The sequence below is a fragment of the Ranitomeya variabilis genome, chromosome 5 (genome assembly GCF_051348905.1).
Source record: "Ranitomeya variabilis isolate aRanVar5 chromosome 5, aRanVar5.hap1, whole genome shotgun sequence".
NCBI lineage: Eukaryota > Metazoa > Chordata > Amphibia > Anura > Dendrobatidae > Ranitomeya > Ranitomeya variabilis.
In genome coordinates this window covers 662,885,541-662,908,086 of record NC_135236.1, presented here as the reverse complement: position 1 = coordinate 662,908,086, position 22,546 = coordinate 662,885,541, and the positions used below count along the sequence as shown (strand labels likewise).

General features: G+C 46.7%; 1 protein-coding gene across 2 annotated transcripts in view; it reads right to left on the bottom strand.

Annotated features, from left to right (window-relative positions):
- The window catches only part of LOC143776812 (E3 ubiquitin/ISG15 ligase TRIM25-like), a 37,962-nt gene extending 16,199 nt beyond the window's left edge, over window positions 1-21,763 (bottom strand). Inside the window, exon 1 of one of the 2 annotated variants that reach the window (XM_077266567.1) lies at window positions 20,450-21,763. In XM_077266567.1, the coding sequence (XP_077122682.1) occupies window positions 20,450-21,643 (1,194 nt within the window). In that variant the 5' untranslated portion in view covers window positions 21,644-21,763. Of the gene's footprint in view, window positions 1-18,632 lie in introns of those variants that run through there. The other variant, XM_077266566.1, reaches the window with a different exon arrangement.
- Between the last annotated feature and the right edge of the window lie 783 nt (window positions 21,764-22,546).

Genomic DNA, 22,546 nt, shown 5'->3' with positions numbered 1-22,546 from the left:
CCACCGTAAGAGAGTGCAGCAGGAGAGGCTGTGTCCGAAGGGGTGAGCCAGGTTTCGGTGATGGCGAGGAAGGAAAGTTTGGTAGTAACAAAAAGATCATGGATGTAGGAAAGCTTGTTACAGACAGAGCGAGCGTTCCACAGAGCTCCTGTTAGTGGGACTGGGGAAGCGGGGGCTGGGCGAATGGGTATAAGGTTAGAGAGGTTACGGAAGTTTGTGATGGAGCGTGGATGGGAGGTAGAAATGACTGTGGGAATGTGGTGAGGAGGACCAGGATTTGGAGAGATATCACCAGCAGTGAGAAGGAGCAGAGATAGTGTTAGCAGGTGGGAGCAGGAGAGAGCGTGAGGGGGCTGCCTGTGCTTTGAGACAGAGGATTGTATGTTAAGGAACAGTTCTGAGGAGGAGGTGAGATGGATGGGGAGGATTGAAGAGGAGATGAACAGTTCCTTACTTGGTGTGGGGATTGGGGGAGGTAGCAGAAAGTGAAAGATTACAGGGGTAAAAGTGACAACAACCAGAAACATTGTTTACAGTGACTGGCCAGTTACCTTCAGTTCCCTTCAGGTTCAATTCAGGTTTTAATATATATATCTATAGCTAGCTAGATAGATGATTGATAGATAATAGATACGATAGATCTATCATATCTGTCTATCTGTGTGTCTAAACATTATTCAATTGAGTATGTAAATGAAGAGGTTGGACAAGAAATGACATCACAATTTTTAATTTTTTTGGTATATCTTTATTTAGCTTACAAAAACACACACAAATCCGCATGAAAAAAACACATAAAAAACACAGGTGACCTGCCAGTGACCTCAGGTGCAGATTTTACCTACGTCAAATCCTGATGCAATCCTGACCGTGGAAACATACCCTAAGTCTGCTGAACCACCACACGACCAGCTCTACCCTCTCCTAGTGTATTCTCACCCATCCCCTGTGGACTGTGAGCCCTCGCGGGCAGGGTCCTCTCTCCTTCTGTACTTGTGTGTGCCTTGTTTTGCTCATGCTTATCTATATCTGCCCCTTTCACATGTAAAGCACCATAGAATAAATGGCACTATAAAAATGTATTATAATAAATAATTAGTAAATCAGCTACAATGGAGTTGCTAAAATGAGGACCTAAAAAAATCCACTCCAATCCTATGTTGTAAATTATGAGGACTTTGTTGCTGCGCTCTGTTATGTTTTTCCCCGTGAGGCTACACCTACTCTTTGAAAAACTATTCCAGACACCTCAGCACCAAACTGTACAGATTGGAGGCTACACGAAGATACTCAAAAATCCACTCTGATCTAGACGGCTCAATGGTGAATCAGCTAGAATGGAGTTGCTAAAATGAGGTCCTCCAAAAATCCATTCCGATCCAATGTTGCAAATTAAGAGGACTCTGTGGCTGCGCTATGTTATGTTTCTCCCTGTGAAGCTCCGCTCACTCTTTGACAAACTCGATTCCAGTCACCTCAGCACCAAACTGTACAGATTGGAGGCTACAGGGAGATACTCAAAAAATCCACTCCGATCCAATGTTGTAAATTAGAGGACTGTGTTGATGCGCTATGTTACGTTTTTTCCCCGTGAGGCTTCACCCACTTTTTCAATGTCGGTGCTGCGGCCAGGACTGGTGGAAATACTGTAAAAGTAACATTCAGGCAAAACTGAACAATCAGCGCTATGTGTTATTATTTATATTGCAAGTTTGATTAATCATGAAAAAAAATGCCCTTTGGAAATACATAATAAATATAACCGTTTGAGCTAGTATTTTGAGCTAGTATCTAAAAAATAAAAACATTAAATTATTACAATTATAAGGCTGATATATATACACTCACCGGCCACTTTATTAGGTACACCATGCTAGTAACGGGTTGGACCCCCTTTTGCCTTCAGAACTGCCTCAATTCTTCGTGGCATAGATTCAACAAGGTGCTGGAAGCATTCCTCAGAGATTTTGGTCCATATTGACATGATGGCATCACACAGTTGCCGCAGATTTGTCGGCTGCACATCCCAAAGATGCTCCATACAAGGCAGGATGGATCCATGCTTTCATGTTGTTTACGCCAAATTCTGACCCTAACATCCGAATGTCGCAGCAGAAATCGAGACTCATCAGACCAAGCAACGTTTTTCCAATCTTCTACTGTCCAATTTCGATGAGCTTGTACAAATTGTAGCCTCAGTTTCCTGTTCTTAGCTGAAAGGAGTGGTACCCGGTGTGGTCTTCTGCTGCTGTAGCCCATCTGTCTCAAAGTTCGACGCACTGTGCGTTCAGAGATGCTCTTAGGCCTACCTTGGTTGTAACGGGTGGCGATTTGAGTCACTGTTGCCTTTCTATCAGCTTGAACCAGTCTGCCCATTCTCCTCTGACCTCTGGCATCAACAAGGCATTTCCGCCCACAGAACTGACGCTCACTGGATTTTTTTTCTTTTTCGGACCATTCTCTGTAAACCCTAGAGATGGTTGTGCGTGAAAATCCCAGTAGATCAGCAGTTTCTGAAATACTCAGACCAGCCCTTCTGGCACCAACAACCATGCCACGTTCAAAGGCACTCAAATCACCTTTCTTCCCCATACTAATGCTCGGTTTGAACTGCAGGAGATTGTCTTTACCATGTCTACATGCCTAAATGCACTGAGTTGCCGCCATGTGATTGGCTGATTAGAAATTAAGTGTTAACAAGAAGTTGGACAGGTGTACCTAATAAAGTGGCCGGTGAGTGTATATATATATATATATCTAGATGGTGGCCCGATTCTAACGCATCAGGTATTCTAGAACATGCATGTCCACGTAGTATATTGCCCAGCCACGTAGTATATTGCCCAGCCACATAGTATACTGGGCAGCCACATAGTATACGGCACAGAGCCGCGTAGTATACAGCACAGCCATGCAGTATACAGCACAGCCGCGCAGTATACAGCACAGAGCCGTGCAGTATACAGCACAGAGCCGTGCAGTATACAGCACAGAGCCGTGCAGTATACAGCACAGAGCCGTGCAATATACAGCACAGAGCCGTGCAATATACAGCACAGAGCCGCGCAGTATACAGCACAGAGCCGCGCAGTATACAGCACAGAGCCGCGCAGTATACAGCCCAGAGCCGCGCGTATACAGCCCAGAGCCGCGCGTATACAGCCCAGAGCCGCGCGTATACAGCCCAGAGCCGCGCGTATACAGCCCAGAGCCGCGCAGTTTGCAGCCCAGAGCCGCGCAGTATACAGCCCAGAGCCGCGCGTATACAGCCCAGAGCCGCGCGTATACAGCCCAGAGCCGCGCGTATACAGCCCAGAGCCGCGCAGTTTGCAGCCCAGAGCCGCGCAGTATACAGCCCAGAGCCGCGCGTATACAGCACAGAGCCGCGCAGTATACAGCACAGAGCCGCGCAGTATACAGCACAGAGCCGCGCAGTATACAGCACAGAGCCGCGCAGTATACAGCACAGAGCCGCGCAGTATACAGCACAGAGCCGCGCAGTATACAGCACAGAGCCGCGCAGTATACAGCATAGAGCTGCGTAGTATATTGTCCAGTCACATAGTATACACCACATCCCTGTAAAAAATAGTTACATACTCACCTCCTGGACCCTCCGGATCGAAGCGGCCGGTACCCGATGCTTGTTGCACCTCCTGGAGCGGCCGGTACCCGATGCTTGTTGCGCGCTCCGGTCCCAAGAGTGCATTGCGGTCTCGCGAGATGATGACGTAGCGGTCTCGTGAGACCGCACATCATCATCTCGCGAGACCGCAATGCATCCAGCGGTCACCGGGGCGTGGAGCGGGAAAGGCCGGTTCCTGATCCGGGGGGGCCACCGGAGGGTGAGTATGTAACTATTTTTTATTTTTTTATTATTTGTAACATTAGATATTTTTACTATTTATGCTGCATAGGCAGCATCAATAGTAAAAAGGTGGTCACACAGGGTTAATAGCAGCGTTAACCGAGTGCGTTACACCGCGGTCAACGCTGCCATTAACCCTGTGTAAGCGCCGACTGGAGGGGTATATGCGGGCGCCGGGCAGTGAGTGCGGGGAGGAAGGAGCGGCCATTTTCTTCTGGACTGTGCGCATCGCTGATTGGTCACGGCAGCCATGACAGGCAGCTGCCGAGACCAATCAGCGAATGAATAACCACAACAGAAAGGACAGACAGACGGAAGTGCCCTTAGACAATTATATAGTAGATGTGTGTGTATACTTTCCAATTCCACTACATTGCAGTCTATGAGGCTCCTGGAATCAGCTCCATTCTGAACATTGGAGTTGATTTTTTGAGGAACATCACTGTAGAAACTGAACGGTCTAGAATGGAGAAGCTGCACAGAGATCATCAAAAAATCCACTCCAATCTAGTCACCTCACCAGTGAGCCGTCTAGAGTGGAGTGGCTAAAATGAGGTCATCAAAAACGTGACTACAGTGAGGCCTCAAAAATTCAACTCCAATCTAGTCACCTCACCAGTGAACTGTCTAGAGTGGAGTTACTGAAATGAGGATCACAAAATATCCACTCCGATCTAGTCATTTCAGTAGTGAGCAGTCTAGAGTGGAGTTGAATGAGGCCCCAAAAAATCAACTTCGATCTAGACGGCTCACTAGTAGGGTTGAGCGACTTTCATTTTTTTAAGATCGAGTAGGGTTTTGGGAAACCCGATTTTGTCCAGAGTCGAGTCGAGTGCAGTCGGCCGATTATCGCTAAAAGTCGGGGATCGACCGAAACACGAAACCCAATGCAAGTCAATGGGGAAGCATAGTCGGCAGTGAGTGGAGGCCAGGAAAACACCTACAGTGCCCATTTTAATGCCAAAAACATCCATTCTTGTTTCTGAAGCTTGCCAATCTTAATTAACTGTATAATAATAGTTGGGCATAGGGAATTGGGGGAAAGTTGTGGGGGGAGTAGGGCTGGCTCAAGTTTTTCGTGGGCCCAGGAAATGCGGACTACGTCACGGCGGTGTTGCAGGGAAAGGTAAGTATTTAAAAGTTGCAAGTGCTGTGATCCTGAGCAAGCAGGGGGGGGGCCCACTCGTTCGCATTGCCACTGGCACAGGGCCCCTCAAAGTACGGCGGTGTGTTTGCATGGCGGGGGCGCCTCCCACCAGCAGCGACACTTTTGCGTACTCTGAGGGGCCCTGTGCCAGTGACGTCGCCAACGAGTATGCCCCCCCACCTGATGAAGGAACCTGCACTTTCATCTGCACCTTCCTCTTTGTCCCTGTGTAAGGTGGTATAACATGCGGGAAGGGGAACCTTACTTTCAGCAGGGACAGATTCTGGCTGTGTAGAGTACAAGGGGAATGTAGTGGTCTAGGTCAATGTACCAGCAGACTCATTTAGCAGTGGCTGGGCAATGGGCAGGATGAGGAGGAAACAGATATAGGGCCAAAGAATAAAGTAGGCTACATGCAGTTCAAAATTGGTAACAGGACTAAACAGGCGGCATTGCTTTGTTCAGTGGAGTAGCAAACCCAAGAGCAGCAGACACTGTTTCAAGGGCCTAACCACACTAGTAGGCCAAATGCAGTTTAATATCTGATAGTATAGGGCGAAAGCCAGAATGTGGAAGCTCAGCTTTGTTCAGTTGAGGACAACACCAGGGAGGGGCAGACACCTTTAGTAGGCCGGAAAAGCCTATTGCATTTTTTAAAATGGTAATTTGGAGCAGAAGGTTGAAGCTCAGCTTTATTTAGTTGAGGGCAACACCAGGGAGGGGCAGAAGCCGTTAGTAGGCCCTAACCACCAATTTTTTTTTTTTTAAAACCACTTAATGAGAGCCGGAAGGTTGAAGCTCAGCTTTATTTAGTTGAGGACAACACCAGGGAGGGGCAGAAGCCGTTAGTAGGCCCTAACCACCATTTTTTTTTAAAAACCACTTAATGAGAGCCGGAAGGTTGAAGCTCAGCTTTATTTAGTTGAGGACAACACCAGGGAGGGGCAGAAGCCGTTAGTAGGCCCTAACCACCATTTTTTTTTTTAAAACCACATAATGAGAGCCGGAAGGTTGAAGCTCAGCTTTATTTAGTTGAGGACAACACCAGGGAGGGGCAGAAGCCGTTAGTAGGCCCTAACCACCATTTTTTTTTTTTTTAAAACCACTTAATGAGAGCCGGAAGGTTGAAGCTCAGCTTTATTTAGTTGAGGACAACACCAGGGAGGGGCAGAAGCCGTTAGTAGGCCCTAACCACCATTTTTTTTTTTTTTAAAACCACTTAATGAGAGCCGGAAGGTTGAAGCTCAGCTTTATTTAGTTGAGGACAACACCAGGGAGGGGCAGAAGCCGTTAGTAGGCCCTAACCACCATTTTTTTTTTTTAAACCACATAATGAGAGCCGGAAGGTTGAAGCTCAGCTTTATTTAGTTGAGGACAACACCAGGGAGGGGCAGAAGCCGTTAGTAGGCCCTAACCACCATTTTTTTTTTTAAAACCACATAATGAGAGCCGGAAGGTTGAAGCTCAGCTTTATTTAGTTGAGGGCAACACCAGGGAGGGGCAGAAGCCGTTAGTAGGCCCTAACCAAAGTTGAAGGCCAAATGCAGTTTAATTTCTGATACTATAGGCCGAAAGCCAGAAGGTGGAAGTTCCGATTTAGACAGTGGAGGACAATTTGAATTAGGGACTGCAGACAGACTTAGTAGGCTGTCCCCTGTGGACCATGCATCCACCACATTAACCCATTGCGCCGTAATGGACACGTAATCTTCCGTGGCCATGCCTACAGGTCCATGCGTCTGTTGTCAGGTGCACCTTTGTACTCACAGATTGCCAGAGTGCATGGACAATGCGGTCTTCTACATGCTGGTGGAGGGTTGGGATGGCTTTTCTCGCAAAAGAAGTGTCGACTGGTTAGCTTGTAGCGTGGTACAGCGTAGTCCATCATGGCCTTATTAATAGTAAATAAAATATATAACTAGGCTCTATGAACTTTTAAATAGGTTCCAGGGGTACACGGGCAGCATTGGTGTGGTCAGTGGAGGAGTATTGCAAGTAGGGGCTGCAGACAGGCTATCAAAGGCCTAAAATAACAAACAGTAGGCAGTCATGGCAGTTTTACATCGGTTACATGGATACACAGGCAGGCACTCCAGGCAGCATTGTGCTCAGTGGAGGAGTATTGCAAGTAGGGGCCGCAGACAGGCTATCAAAGGCCTAAAATAACAAACAGTAGGCAGTCATGGCAGTTTTACATCGGTTACATGGATACACAGGCAGGCACTCCAGGCAGCATTGTGGTCAGTGGAGGAGTATTGCAAGTAGGGGCCGCAGACAGGCTATCAAAGGCCTAAAATAACAAACAGTAGGCAGTCATGGCAGTTTTACATCGGTTACATGGATACACAGGCAGCTAGGTGGTGAGTGGAGGAGTATTTAAAGTAAGGACCGCAGACAGGCTATCAAAGGCCTAACATAACAAACAATAGGCTCATGGCAGTTTTACAGCGGTTACATGGATACACGGGCAGGCAGCTTGGTGGTGAGTGGAGGAGTATTTAAAGTATGGACCGCAGACAGGCTTCGAAGGCCTAACACAATAAAATGGGCTGGCTGTAGGCACTTTAAAATTGGTTCCAGGGGTACACGGGCAGCAGTGGTCTGGTCAGTGGAGGCCTAGTGGAAGTATGGACCGCAGACAGGCTTCGAAGGCCTAACACAATAAAATGGGCTGGCTGTAGGCACTTTAAAATTGGTTCCAGGGGTACACGGGCAGCAGTGGTCTGGTCAGTGGAGGCCTAGTGGAAGTATGGACCGCAGACAGGCTTCGAAGGCCTAACACAATAAAATGGGCTGACTGTAGGCACTTTAAAATTGGTTCCAGGGGTACACGGGCAGCAGTGGTCTGGTCAGTGGAGGACTAGTGGAAGTATGGACCGCAGACAGGCTTCGAAGGCCTAACACAATAAAATGGGCTGGCTGTAGGCACTTTAAAATTGGTTCCAGGGGTACACGGGCAGCAGTGGTCTGGTCAGTGGAGGCCTAGTGGAAGGAGGGACCGCAGACAGGCTTCGAAGGCCTAACACAATAAAATGGGCTGGCTGTAGGCACTTTAAAATTGGTTCCAGGGGTACACGGGCAGCAGTGGTCTGGTCAGTGGAGGCCTAGTGGAAGTATGGACCGCAGACAGGCTTCGAAGGCCTAACACAATAAAATGGGCTGGCTGTAGGCACTTTAAAATTGGTTCCAGGGGTACACGGGCAGCAGTGGTCTGGTCAGTGGAGGACTAGTGGAAGTATGGACCGCAGACAGGCTTCGAAGGCCTAACACAATAAAATGGGCTGGCTGTAGGCACTTTAAAATTGGTTCCAGGGGTACACGGGCAGCAGTGGTCTGGTCAGTGGAGGCCTAGTGGAAGGAGGGACCGCAGACAGGCTTCGAAGGCCTAACACAATAAAATGGGCTGGCTGTAGGCACTTTAAAATTGGTTCCAGGGGTACACGGGCAGCAGTGGTCTGGTCAGTGGAGGACTAGTGGAAGGAGGGAGCGCAGAAAGGCTTCAAAGGCCTAAAATAACAAACAATAGGCTCATGGCAGTTTTACAGCGGTTACATGGATACACGGGCAGGCAGCTTGGTGGTCAGTGGAGGAGTAGGGACCGCAGACAGGCTATCAAAGGCCTAAAATAACAAACAATAGGCTCATGGCAGTTTTACAGCGGTTACATGGATACACGGGCAGGCAGCTTGGTGCTGAGTGGAGGAGTAGTGCAAGGAGTGTCTGTCCCAGTACTCCCAAAATATAAATAGATGTTAATGTCTCGCAAAACAACCAAAACAAAAAAAAAGATGGCATACTTAGGTACAGGGGTGGGCTCATCTGCTGTGTTTCTGACATAGTAATTTGGCAGTAACTATTTAATGGTGCCAATATAGGACACAGACACAGACTACTTTAAGTTGCATCATAGATGTCTACAAATTTGTATTGTCAGTGCCAGACATTGAATGATGTCAGCGAATAGACTAAAGATTGGTGGAGCTGTGCGACATAATTTTGCACGTAGTAGAGCCCAGTTTGAGCTGGGGTAGGGGGGAACTCTCTTGAGGCCGGCGGGACCGCCCCAGGGCCACTCATGTTACAACGGTGTGTCTGACGTTGGGTGCGCACCACCACCGCCAGAGACACTACATTGTACTATGAGGGACCCAGTAGCAATGCCGTCAACCAAAAGCGAGCACACCCACCTCTTCAGACAAACAGCAGTCTCACGGGTGCTTGCGCCAAGTCGCGATACCACGGCCCCGTGTGGGGAGTTTGGCCATTTAGGGAGGTGTAAACATGTCGTATGCTGTACAATCTGCAGCAGCAAATTAGACATTAGAAAAGTAATTCACAGGCAAGAGCTTTTCATAGGAAAGCTAGGTGTCGGCCGGGCAAGGTGGGGCAAAAGATTTTGAAATCCAGTTGTGGTTCATTTTAATGAATGTTAGATCGTCAACATTTTGGGTAGCCAGACGAGTCCTTTTTTCGGTTAATATTGACCCTGCAGCACTGAATACTCTTTCTGATAGGACACTTGCTGCCGGGCAAGCAAGCTCCTGCAATGCATATTCTGCCAATTCTGGCCAGGTGTCTAATTTGGAGGCCCAGTAATCAAATGGGAATGACGGTTGAGGGAGAACATCGATAAGGGATGAAAAATAGTTAGTAACCATACTGGACAAATGTTGTCTCCTGTCACTTTCAATTGATGCAGCAGTACCTGTCCTGTCTGCGGTCATAGCAAAATCACTCCACAACCTGGTCAGAAAACCCCTCTGTCCAACGCCACTTCTGATGTGTGCACCCCTAACACTCCTAGTCTGCTGCCCCCTGGAGCTCGTGTGAGAACGATCACGTGCGCTGTGTGCTGGGAATGCCTGAAGCAAACGGTCAACAAGAGTTGATTGTTTGGTTGCTAATATTAGTTCCAAGTTCTCATGTGGCATAATATTTTGCAATTTGCCTTTATAGCGTGGATCAAGGAGGCAGGCCAACCAGTAATCGTCATCGTTCATCATTTTCGTAATGCGTGTGTCCCTTTGTAGGATACGTAAGGCATAATCCGCCATGTGGGCCAAAGTTCCACTTGTCAAATCTCCGGTTGTGATTGGTTGAGGGGCAGTTGCAGGCAAATCTACGTCACTTGTGTCCCTCAAAAAACCAGAACCCGGCCGTGACACGCAACCAATTTCCTGTGCCCCCGTGAAAGTTTCCGCATTAAAAATATACTCATCCCCATCATCCTCCTCGTCCTCCACCTCCTCTTCGCCCGCTACCTCGTCCTGTACACTGCCCTGACCAGACAATGGCTGACTGTCATCAAGGCTTCCCTCTTCCTCTGGTGCAGACGCCTGCTCCTTTATGTGCGTCAAACTTTGCATCAGCAGACGCATTAGGGGGATGCTCATGCTTATTACGGCGTTGTCTGCACTAACCAGCCGTGTGCATTCCTCAAAACACTGAAGGACTTGACACATGTCTTGTATCTTCGACCACTGCACACCTGACAACTCCATGTCTGCCATCCTACTGCCTGCCCGTGTATCCTCCCACAAATAAATAACAGCACGCCTCTGTTCGCACAGTCTCTGAAGCATGTGCAGTGTTGAGTTCCACCTTGTTGCAACGTCTATGATTAGGCGATGCTGGGGAAGGTTCAAAGACCGCTGATAGGTCTGCATACGGCTGGCGTGTACAGGCGAACGTCGGATATGTGAGCAAAGTGCACGCACTTTGAGGAGCAGGTCGGAGAACCCAGGATAAGTTTTCAATAAGCACTGCACCACCAGGTTTAAGGTGTGAGCCAGGCAAGGAATGTGTTTCAGTTGGGAAAGGGAGATGGCAGCCATGAAATTCCTTCCGTTATCACTCACTACCTTGCCTGCCTCAAGATCTACTGTGCCCAGCCACGACTGCGTTTCTTGTTGCAAGAACTCGGACAGAACTTCCGCGGTGTGTCTGTTGTCGCCCAAACACTTCATAGCCAATACAGCCTGCTGACGCTTGGCAGTAGCTGGCCCATAATGGGACAACTGGTGTGCAACAGTGTCATCTGCCGATGGAGTGGTTGGCCGACTGCGTTCTGTGGAAGAGCTGTAGCTTCTGCAGGAGGACGAGGAGGAGGAGGAGGGGGTGCGAACGCCTACAGCCAACTGTTTCCTAGACCGTGGGCTAGGCACAACTGTCCCTAAATTGATGTCGCCTGTGGACCCTGCATCCACCACATTCACCCAGTGTGCCGTGATGGACACATAACGTCCCTGGCCATGCCTACTGGTCCATGCATCTGTAGTCAGGTGCACCTTTGTACTCACAGATTGCCTGAGTGCATGGACGATGCGCTGTTTAACATGCTGGTGCAGGGCTGGGATGGCTTTTCTGGAAAAAAAGTGTCGACTGGGTAGCTCGTATCGTGGTTCAGCGTACTCCATCAGGGCTTTGAAAGCTTCGCTTTCAACTAACCGGTAGGGCATCATCTCTAACGAGATTAGTCTAGCTATGTGGGCGTTAAAACCCTGTGTACGCGGATGCGAGGATAAGTACTTCCTTTTTCTAACCAGAGTCTCATGTAGGGTGAGCTGGACTGGAGAGCTGTAGATCGTGGAACTTTCGGGTGTGCCGGTGGACATGGCAGACTGAGAGACGGTTGGAGACGGTATTGTTTCCGCCGGTGCCCTACATGCAATATTTCCTCCTACAAAACTGGTGATTCCCTGACCCTGACTGCTTTTGGCTGGCAAAGAAACCTGCACAGATACTGCCGGTGGTGCGGAAAATGGTGGCCTTACAGTGACGGAAGGGATGTTGCGTTGCTGACTAGCTTCATTGGCCGAGGGTGCTACAACCTTGAGGGACGTTTGGTAGTTAGTCCAGGCTTGAGAATGCATGGTGGTTAAGTGTCTATGCATGCAACTAGTATTTAGACTTTTCAGATTCTGACCTCTGCTTAAGCTAGTTGAACATTTTTGACAGATGACTTTGCGCTGATCAGTTGGATGTTGTTTAAAAAAATGCCAGACTGCACTCTTCCTAGACTCTGATCCCTTTTCAGGGATTGCAGACTGAGCTTTAACCGGATGGCAACGCTGTGCTCCAACAGGTTTTGGCTTTGACACGCGTTTTGGTCCAGATACGGGCCCGGCAGATGGAACCTGTTGCGATGTTGATGCCTGCTGCGGCCCCTCCTCCACCTCCGCTTCTGAACTACTGCCGCCTGCACCCTGTTCCCCCAATGGCTGCCAATCGGGGTCAATAACTGGGTCATCTATTACCTCCTCTTCGAGCTCGTGTGCAACTTCGTCTGTGTCACTGTGTCGGTCGGTGGTATAGCGTTCGTGGCGGGGCAACATAGTCTCATCAGGGTCTGATTGTGGATCTGTACCCTGAGAGGGCAATGTGGTGGTCTGAGTCAAAGGAGCAGCATAGTACTCTGGCTGTGGCTGTGCATCAGTGCACTCCATGTCAGAATATACTTGTAATGGGCATGGCCTGTTAAATGTTTCACTTTCTAAGCCAGGGACGGTATGTGTAAAGAGCTCCATGGAGTGACCCGTTGTGTCGCCTGCTGCATCCTTCTCTCTTGTTGTAGTTTTTGCTGAGGAGGACAAGGAAGCGACTTGTCCCTGACCGTGAACATCCACAAGCGACGCGCTGCTTTTACATTTACCAGTTTCGGAAGAGGAGGCAAAAGAGCTACAGGCTGAGTCTGCAATGTAAGCCAAAACTTGCTGTTGCTGCTCCGCCTTTAAAAGCGGTTTTCCTACTCCCAGAAAAGAGAGCGTTCGAGGCCTTGTGTAGCCTGACGACGAAACTGGCTCCACAGCTCCAGACTTAGGTGGAATATTTTTATCCCCACGACCACCTGATGCTCCACTACCACTACCATCATTACCAGCTGACAATGAACGCCCACGACGACCTCTTGCACCAGACTTCCTCATTGTTTTAAAATCTTAACCAAAGTAACTTTATTTGTTGCTGTCAAACAACTTACACGGTGAGCTATAACTTCAGTATGATTTCAATATCCCTTAACAGGTTGGTGAGACCACAAGGAAAATCAGGCACAATGTTACACACTCTGTTTTCTGTGGCACAAAATCACAGAGATGACACACACGCAGGACTGTCACTCAAGCACTAATGTCAATATTAATCTCCCACCTAATTTATTTATTTTTTTTTCTCAGGGAGACTTTAGAAACCAAATAATATTAAAAAAACCAAAAAAATAAATAGCCTTTCTATGGCCCACTGAATGAGAGAGAGAGGTGGCACACCCAGGAGTCAAGACTGGCACACAAGCTGAAAGGGCAATATTACTCTCCCACTGTTTTTTTATGTATTTTTTGTTTTTTAAGGGAGACTTTAGAAACCAAATAATATTTAAAAAAAAAAAAAAAAAAAAGGCTTTCTATGGCCCACAATTAGAGAGAGAGGTGGCACACCCAGGAGTCAAGACTGGCACACAAGCTGAAAGGGCAATATTACTCTCCCACTGTTTTTTTATGTATTTTTTGTTTTTTCAGGGAGACTTTAGAAACCCAATAATATTTAAAAAAAAAAATAAATAGGCTTTCTATGGCCCACTGAATGAGAGGGAGAGAGGTGGCACACCCAGGAGTCAAGACTGGCACACAAGCTGAAAGGGCAATATTACTCTCCCACTGTTTTTTTAGGTTTTTTTTTTTTTTCAGGGAGACTTTAGAAACCAAATAATATTAAAAAAAAAAAAAAAAAAAAAAAAATAGGCTTGCTATAGCCCACTGAATGAGAGATAGCACACACAGCAGTGGCACACAAGCCCTTACTGAGGCCAATATTTTTCTCCCACTGATTGATGTAGTGTTTTTGTGTTGAGGTAGAATTTAGAACACAAATCACGGAAAAAATAAATAGGCTTTCTATGGCCCACTGAATGAAAGGGAGAGAGGTGGCACACCCAGGAGTCAAGACTGGCACACAAGCTGAAAGGGCAATATTACTCTCCCACTGTTTTTTTATGTATTTTTTGTTTTTTCAGGGAGACTTTAGAAACCCAATAATATTTTAAAAAAAAAAAAAGGCTTTCTATGGCCCACAATTAGAGAGAGAGAGGTGGCACAACCAGGAGTCAAGACTGGCGCACAAGCTGAAAGGGCAATATTACTCTCCCACTGTTTTTTATGTTTTTTTTTGTTTTTTTCAGGGAGACTTTAGAAACCAAATAATATTAAAAAAACCAAAAAAAAAAAAGGCTTTCTATGGCCCACTGAATGAGAGGGAGAGAGGTGGCACACCCAGGAGTCAAGACTGGCACACAAGCTGAAAGGGCAATATTACTCTCCCACTGTTTTTTTATGTATTTTTTGTTTTTTTCAGGGAGACTTTAGAAACCCAATAATATTTAAAAAAAAAAATAAATAGGCTTTCTATGGCCCACTGAATGAGAGGGAGAGAGGTGGCACACCCAGGAGTCAAGACTGGCACACAAGCTGAAAGGGCAATATTACTCTCCCACTGTTTTTTTAGGTTTTTTTTTTTTTTCAGGGAGACTTTTGAAACCAAATAATATTAAAAAAAAAAAAAAAAAAAAAATATAGGCTTGCTATAGCCCACTGAATGAGAGATAGCGCACACACAGCAGTGGCACACAAGCCCTGACTGAGGCCAATATTTTTCTCCCACTGATTGATGTAGTGTTTCTGTGTTGAGGTAGATTTTAGAACACAAATCACGGAAAAAATAAATAGGCTTTCTATGGCCCACTCAGTGAGAGATGGCACACACAGGGATGGCACTGTAGCAGAAATGCCAATCTTAATCTCCCACAAAAAAAAAACAAAAAAAAAAAAAAAAACTGTCCTACAATTACTATCTCCCTGCAGTAATGTAAGCCAGGTATGGCAGGCAGCAATAGGAGTGGACTGATGCACAAATTAAATAAAAAGTGTGGACAAACAAAAAAGATAGCTGTGCAGAAAGGAAGGAACAAGAGGATATGTGCTTTGAAAAAAGCAGTTGGTTTCCACAGTGGCGTACACACAGCAATACAGCTATCACGGAGCCTTCTAGGGCAGCCCAATGAGCTACAGCGCTGAGGGGAAAAAAAAAAAAAAATAGCTTCCACTGTTCCTGCACACCGAAGGTGGTGTTGGACAGTGGAAATCGCTGCAGCACAAGCGGTTTGGTGGTTAGTGGACCCTGCCTAACGCTCTCCCTGCTTCTGATGAAGCGGCAGCAACCTGTCCCTAAGCTCAGATCAGCAGCAGTAAGATGGCGGTCGGCGGGAACGCCCCTTTATAGCCCCTGTGACGCCGCAGACAGCAAGCCAATCACTGCAATGCCCTTCTCTAAGATGGTGGGGACCAGGATCTATGTCATCACGCTGCCCACACTCTGCGTTCACCTTCATTGGCTGAGAAATGGCGCTTTTCGCGTCATTGAAACGCGACTTTGGCGCGAAAGTCGCGTACCGCATGGCCGACAAGCACAGGGGTCGGATCGGGTTTCATGAGACGCCGACTTAGCCAAAAGTCGGCGACTTTTGAAAATGATCGACCCGTTTCGCTCAACCCTACTCACTAGTGAATCAGCTAGAATGGAGTTGATTTTTTGAGGACCACAAAAAAAATCAACTCCGAACTAGACGCAGCCGTAACAGGTCACTTAGGAATCCAGGCAGTCCAGAGACAAGCGGAATCCCCTTGGCAGGTCAGGTAGAAGCCTTCTACACTGCGCTTGCTGTTACTGAGGTCCCTGCTGCCACTGGGACAGGTTCCTGTATGGTAGGCAGCTTGAGCCGTACTTGCTGGGTCTTTACACGGTGAATCCAGGCTCCAAGGTGCTGTTGTACCACAGGTGAATATGGGAAAAATCCATGTAATTCTATGCCCTCCGGTTTCTGTGCACTGACTCCTTGGGGGCTTTCTCGTAGCCTCCTGGAGTCCTATATCTCCACTGTGCTCCGTTCCTGTCTGTTCTCACTCACTGTCCCTACAGACTAATCTAGCTCCTCCTCCAAACCGTAATCTTTATACAGGGAAGCTACCCTAAAACAGGGTTTTGAGCATCCCCTCCTGGCCTGGATTTGGAAGGTGTTGAGTGTGTGATAACCTACCGAAAGGGAATCTCACTTGTCTCCAGGCATAGCACTACCTTCCCCGAGAGAGAGGCAGGACTACTGTGGTACCCGAACTCCTGGGGTGCCACATGATCACTTCAGCCCTGACGGTGACAACGTCATAATGTGTAAGATGAGAATACCTCTATAATGGCCACTGAACAGTTTTCTGATAAATAATCCATCGCGGTTCTGTACATGTTATTTACTATTGAAGTCAGTGGGAGACAAACACCATGAAGAGAGCATGTGGGGATTTATAGAAAGACACGTTGGGTATAAAGAGTTGTCCACTACTTTTATAATGATCACACATCCTTAGGATAGGTCGCCATTATACTATCGGGGAGGGTGGAGCACCTGCCATAATATCATTACAATATCATTGTACTATGGCCTCCATAGTGGGCAATGGCCAATAAGAGATGATCCGAATAGAGAGAACTGTGAAGTCAGGAGACGCGACCTGTTCCTGGCCTCCTGAATAAAGAAAACCTTTAGGAATCACCAGTTTCCAGGAAGTTTCAGACAAGATCGGGGGCGGTTGGGGTTTGCTGACTCTTCCATGAGTCCGGATCGTCTCTTCTTATTCTTCTGGCCCTGGTGCGATGGCTGGCCGTGAGCCCCCTACAGCTGCGCCTCCAGCCCCCACTATATCACAAGGAGACACGTGACAGTAGTAATATTACAGGAGGAGAGGACAGTTTATTATACCGAGTGGTTACATTAGATATAATACAGTGTGAGGATTACAAGAAAAGGAAAAACACAATCTCCAAAATGATAGAAAAGCAGAAATATCACAGAAGTGACCAACACGGGACATAACATAACGACAACCCTTGTCCTGCGAGATAGAAAGGTGGAATAAGGTTGTCACACAGATTATTGTATGAGGAGCAGTTATACATTCTCCTGTTACACTTTATCTATCAATTCCTCACTATGTGCAATATGTATAGGTCGCGTCTCTGCCCCCTCCGTCCTATTGTAAGGCCCAGATTGTGACTGAGCTTCATAGGAAACTGCCAGTGACTGTATACAGCAATCCTGAGATTATACAGTATATAGTACAAGAGAGCAAACGACTGCAACACTGAAAAAGAAGGATAAACTAAACAAAAGTTTTAGAAAATATGAACAAAAAAAAAAGACAATTAGGGTGCGTGTCCACGCTTAGGATGGCCGGCGGTATCGCCGGAGCGGCAAAGCCCCGCCCCCTTTCTGGGACACAATCATGCCGGATGTGTACTGTACACATCCGGGATCATCGCACCCCTCGCCATAGGGCCCTGTGATATTACTTGCGGCGACGCAGCGTCGCCGTAGGTAGCACGGACATGCTGCGATCTGAAAAGACACGCATGTCCGGAGTCGCAGGGCCGCCGCGTGCAGGTTTCCACGCATAGTGGACACGGGATTTCAAAAAATCTCCTCCACTATGCTGGAACATCTGGACGCTGCGTGTTTGACGCTGCAGCGTCAAACATGCAGCGTTAACTGACCGTGGACACTCACCCTTAAAATATTGTACTTTCCCAGTTACCAACAATGACAATTTAAAACATAAAATATTTCGCATTCCCGCTTCCAGAAAAGTCCAACCTGTTGAAAATGTTTAATAATTTCACCTGTACGGTGAATATCATGAAGCAAAAAAGGAAAGAAATCAAAACTCCAGAATTTCTGTTTCTTTACGTCACCACAATTCCCTGAAAAAATCAATCAGAAGACCCAAAAATGGCAGCTATAAAACTACAGCTTATAATGTGGAAAACAAGCCCTGAAAAGTAAAGCAGATCTCTAAAAAAGGAGACACAAACCAATTTGTTTTCAGGCCATGTTCACACGTTGAGGTTTTTTTTTACCTCAGTATTTGTGACCAAAACCAGGAAAGGAAAAGTATAATAGAAACCCGTCACCACTTCTGTATTATCCTGGTTTTAGCTTACAAATACTGAGGTCAAATACTGACCGTGTGAATGTGGCCTAAGGGGAGGTTCACACGAGAGTATAAAAAATCATCAGTTTCATCCAGAAAAGTAGAACGATTATTTTCTCACTCATCATTCGTGTACAATTCGTTTTTTTACAGCAGCAGCTATTAACCATTTAGTTTCCTGTTCATGGGTGTACCCAGGATCAAAACTAGGGGGGCAAGCCATGGTCGTTCAGGTTGTAAAATTTTAGAACGCGCGTACAACAGGGGGCGGCGCTTTGGGTGGAGAGGGGTTTCTGCTGCGTCCAAAGCGCTGCAAGTACACAGCGTGGCAACATACCCTAACACACTACAGCGGCTCTCAGGTATTTCATTACACTCCATGCAGACATCCCATATTGGATCTTTCTTTGCATTAGAGAATAGATGAATTCATTATCACATGAGCACTGTACTGCTGCAGACTAAGATGGCCGCTAACAGAACTCTGCAGCAGTATGTGTGTATGAAAACCCCCCAAAATAGAGTTCTATACAATTAGGTAAAAAAAACTTTATTAATAATTACAAATACAATTAATATAGACAAAAAAGGTCATTTGACCTTGGTAAAAAAGCATGGGTCTCCACTCTCCAGTCAAAAATGTCATTACAATTAAGTCAGGACATCACTATGGTAACAATCCATTATATCCCTATTTGATAAAGCTAAACGCGAAACGCGCGTCGGGGTTGGGTCTGGCGCCGTGGCATAGCAATACATCATGGGTGAGCATTGAGCATATTTGACAGATTCACTACTTTCTGCTTATAATATACATACCGATGTTTGGGAACTTCCTTAGTTTGATGGTAGATGTTTGATCCCTGATGCTGTGTGCACTTTGTCAATAGGCAGCTAGGCTAGATTAGACTTGCACTTGCTTTAAACTTTGCATTTTGCTGCCATAATGCACTTATAATGGATTGTTACCACAGTGATGTAACATCATTGATGTCCTGACTTAAATTGTAATGACATTTATGCCTGGAGGCCCATGCTTTTTTACCAGGGTCAATTGTCCTTTTTTGTCTATATTAATTGTATTTGTAATTATTAATAAAGTTTTTTTTATCTAATTGCATAGAACTCCTTTTTTTTTTGTTCATGGACGTGGACATCACTTACTGCAGGGTGCGCAGGCACTGGAGAGTGGGAGTCTCAGTCTGGTACTCAGTCTGGCCTGTGGGCTGCTGTGAGCCTGTGGCATACTGTAATGGCGGCCTCTGCCTGTCTTCTCAGAATTTTCCTCAGATCCGGAGGGTTCATAGGTGTGCTTACTAGCACGCTGTACATGACAAACCTCTGAACCCTGTTTGAACTCCGGCCGGATCAAATCCCAGCGCGCCACCGGGTGCCATAGCAATGCCACGTGGTCTCAGCCTGGTCTGCAGTGAGTCCCACCCGCCCCACTGTCAGCTGTGTGTGGCCGGCCGCTATCGACTACCATGGCCAGGAGGTGTTCTTTCATTGTGCGCCCCTGCTTCTATGGTTGGCCCATATTCCCGTTACAGAATTGTAATGTATCCGTAAAGATCGGACGCTATACTGTGACATGTGAGTTTCTTGTGTAAATCAGATGAGTCTATGGGTTGGTAAAAAAATAATAAAAATAAAATATAATGCCATACAGCGCCACGGTATAGGATCTGATTATTACGGATACATCGTTATTCTGTAACACAGGTTACTGTAAATGGTTAATAGCTGCTGTTAAAAACTAATGGTACACGGAGGATAAGTGAGTATACAGTCGTCCCACTTTTCTGGATTAAACTCTGAATGATTTTTATACGGTTTTGTGAACCTCCCCTAAAACTAATAACAGTAATGATCCTGGGGGGGTCGTCCATAATGGGGTCCACAGATCACATGACCTGTTATATTAACTGTTCAGCCAATCAGATTCCCCTCCCTGTGATGTCACCGGTCTCCGGGCAAATTTCTTACAACAATTATTATTGTTCAGCTGCAAATTCTAATCCAGTCATCACCACAAAATAATGGGTGATCTATATGTAATACAGCATGAAGGGGCTCGGAGAAGGCGGCAGTGAAGGTGTGTAAGTGTCTGATGGGGTCACACAGCTCATAAAAGGACAACTGCCCGACCTCATAATCCAGACATATCCTGACTCTATCACTGCAGATCTTGTCAGGTAACCGGATCTCTTTACTGTCATGTCTCACTGAATACTGATTATGATAAGATCTCTCCAGACTCCAGGACTTGTTATTTTCTCCAATCAGTGACTGATCTCCCCTCCTGACTATACTGGGATAACACATCCCCACCCTCCACCACCCTGGTCTACTGATCTCCACATCCCAGTAATGTCGTCCTGAGGTAAATCCTCTCCTGCTCATCACCTGATTACACTGGAATCTCTCTGCTGTTTCTGGACGTTTCTGCTTCTCTTCTGTCCCAGTTGCAGTTTTCAGATCGTCTGATATAAGGAGATTATTAGCAGCTGTGGTTACATCCAGTAATATGTCTGCAGGATCCTCCTCATAGATCCCGCTCCTTATACCTGATATTACCTCACATAATGTGTGTAATGTGTGTGAGATCACAGCCACATCCAGGTCATCTCCATCATGGGGCTGTTCATCATGTCCCCCTGTGTCCTCATCACCTCCCTCCTCCTCAGGATCACACAAGTCACCGGTGTCTGGTTCCTGTAAGACAGTCAGTGGATCCGTCATGTTACACAGCTCCTCAATGTGTCTCATCTTCCTGGACAGCTCGTCCTTCTTTATTTCCAGCTGATGGATCAGAGCAGACAGTGACAGTGACTCTTCCTTTTCCTGCCTGGAGATCTCACTCAGGAGCTTCTTCTCCAGGTCGTCCACCCGTCTCCTGATGTCTGTACACAGGGCAGTGACTCTCTCGGCTTCTCCACCTGCTTTTTCTTGAGCTTTTCTCTTGCACTCCTCCAGACTCCGGACTCTTTCCTCAGTCTCCTTTCTCTTTGTGATCAGTTTCTGCAGAACATTTCTCAGTTTGTTCTTCTTCTTCTTTGAGGCCTCATCCAGCGTCTCCACCTGATGTCCCCGATGTTCTCTGGCCAATCTGCAGGACACACAGATACAAGCAGCGTCCTCGGTGCAGTAATATTCCAGGATCTTCTTATGGACAGAACATTTCCTTTTCTCCAGAGAAGTGCTGGGATCAGATAAGACGTGTTCTGGTGATTTGCTGTGAACCCTCAGGTGTTTATCACACAGAGAAGCCTCACAGTGTAGACAGGATCTAACAGCAGGTACAGGAGAGTCCACACAGTAAGTGCAGCAGATCCCGGTGATCTCCTCTTTTTCTTGCTGAGTAATCAGGAAACGTTCTGCGACATTATGGAGATTTATGTTCCTCATCAGTGTCGGCCGCTCCTGAAATCTTTTTCTGCAGTCAGGACAGGAATAAACTCCAGACCCGTCCTGTGTATCCAGCACACGCTCAATACAGACCCAGCAGAAGTCGTGTCCACATCTCAGCGTCACAGGGTCCTTAAATGTAGATAAACAGATGGAGCAGAGCAGCTCGTCCCTCAGATCAGCAGACGCCATGGCTGACGGAAGAAGGAAGAAAGGAAACTGAAAGTGTCTAATGCTGAACAAAGGGCAAAGTTGTAGTTACACCCAGTCACTTAACCCTTCATTTCCTCTTTCCTAAAGTGATAACTTTTTAATTCTCCAATCAGTATAGTCATATGAAGGTTTGGTTTAGTAAGAAGATTGTATGAGTCAAACACACAATTTTGCTGCACATATAGTGTATTGACTGATTATTCTTTGTTGGGGGTGGTGCGTCATTAAATGAAAGAGCAGCAATTCTAACATTTTTTTCTTTTAGCAAGAATTGTTTTAGAATATTCTCCAGGGCCTGCATCAGCTCCCGGCGCACCTAGGCAAGAGCCGGGGCACTGAGCAGGAGAGGGCCCGCTTGCCTTCGGGGACATCAGTATGAGGGCCTGGTGCATGTGCCAGTGTGGGCACCCATGAGTGACCACCCACTTGCTCAGGGCCCCGTCACTTGTGATACTCACCTCTCCCCATTTCACCGCTGCGACGTCTTCCGCGTCTTCTGACTATGATGTCTCAGATCAGAGGGCGCTATGACATCACGTCTGTGCATCCTCTGCCTGAGCAGTCACAGTGCAGAGAGCCAGAAGACACAGACGCTGAGGAGTTTGGAGCAGAGCAGCAACCAGCAAGGAGAGGTGAGTATATTTTTTCAAATTGTTTGATGTTTGGAGCAATATATGGGGACCATCATACACTGGAGCATCATATATGGGACCCATTATATATGTAGCATTATAAGGGGCCAATCATACATTGGAGAATCATATGAGTCCCATTATATATGGAGCATTATATGGGGCCATAATACACTGGAGCATCATAGATAAGTTTATTTGTATTAGTTCTGATCAGAATTGAGGCTATATATAAATATATCCAGAACGA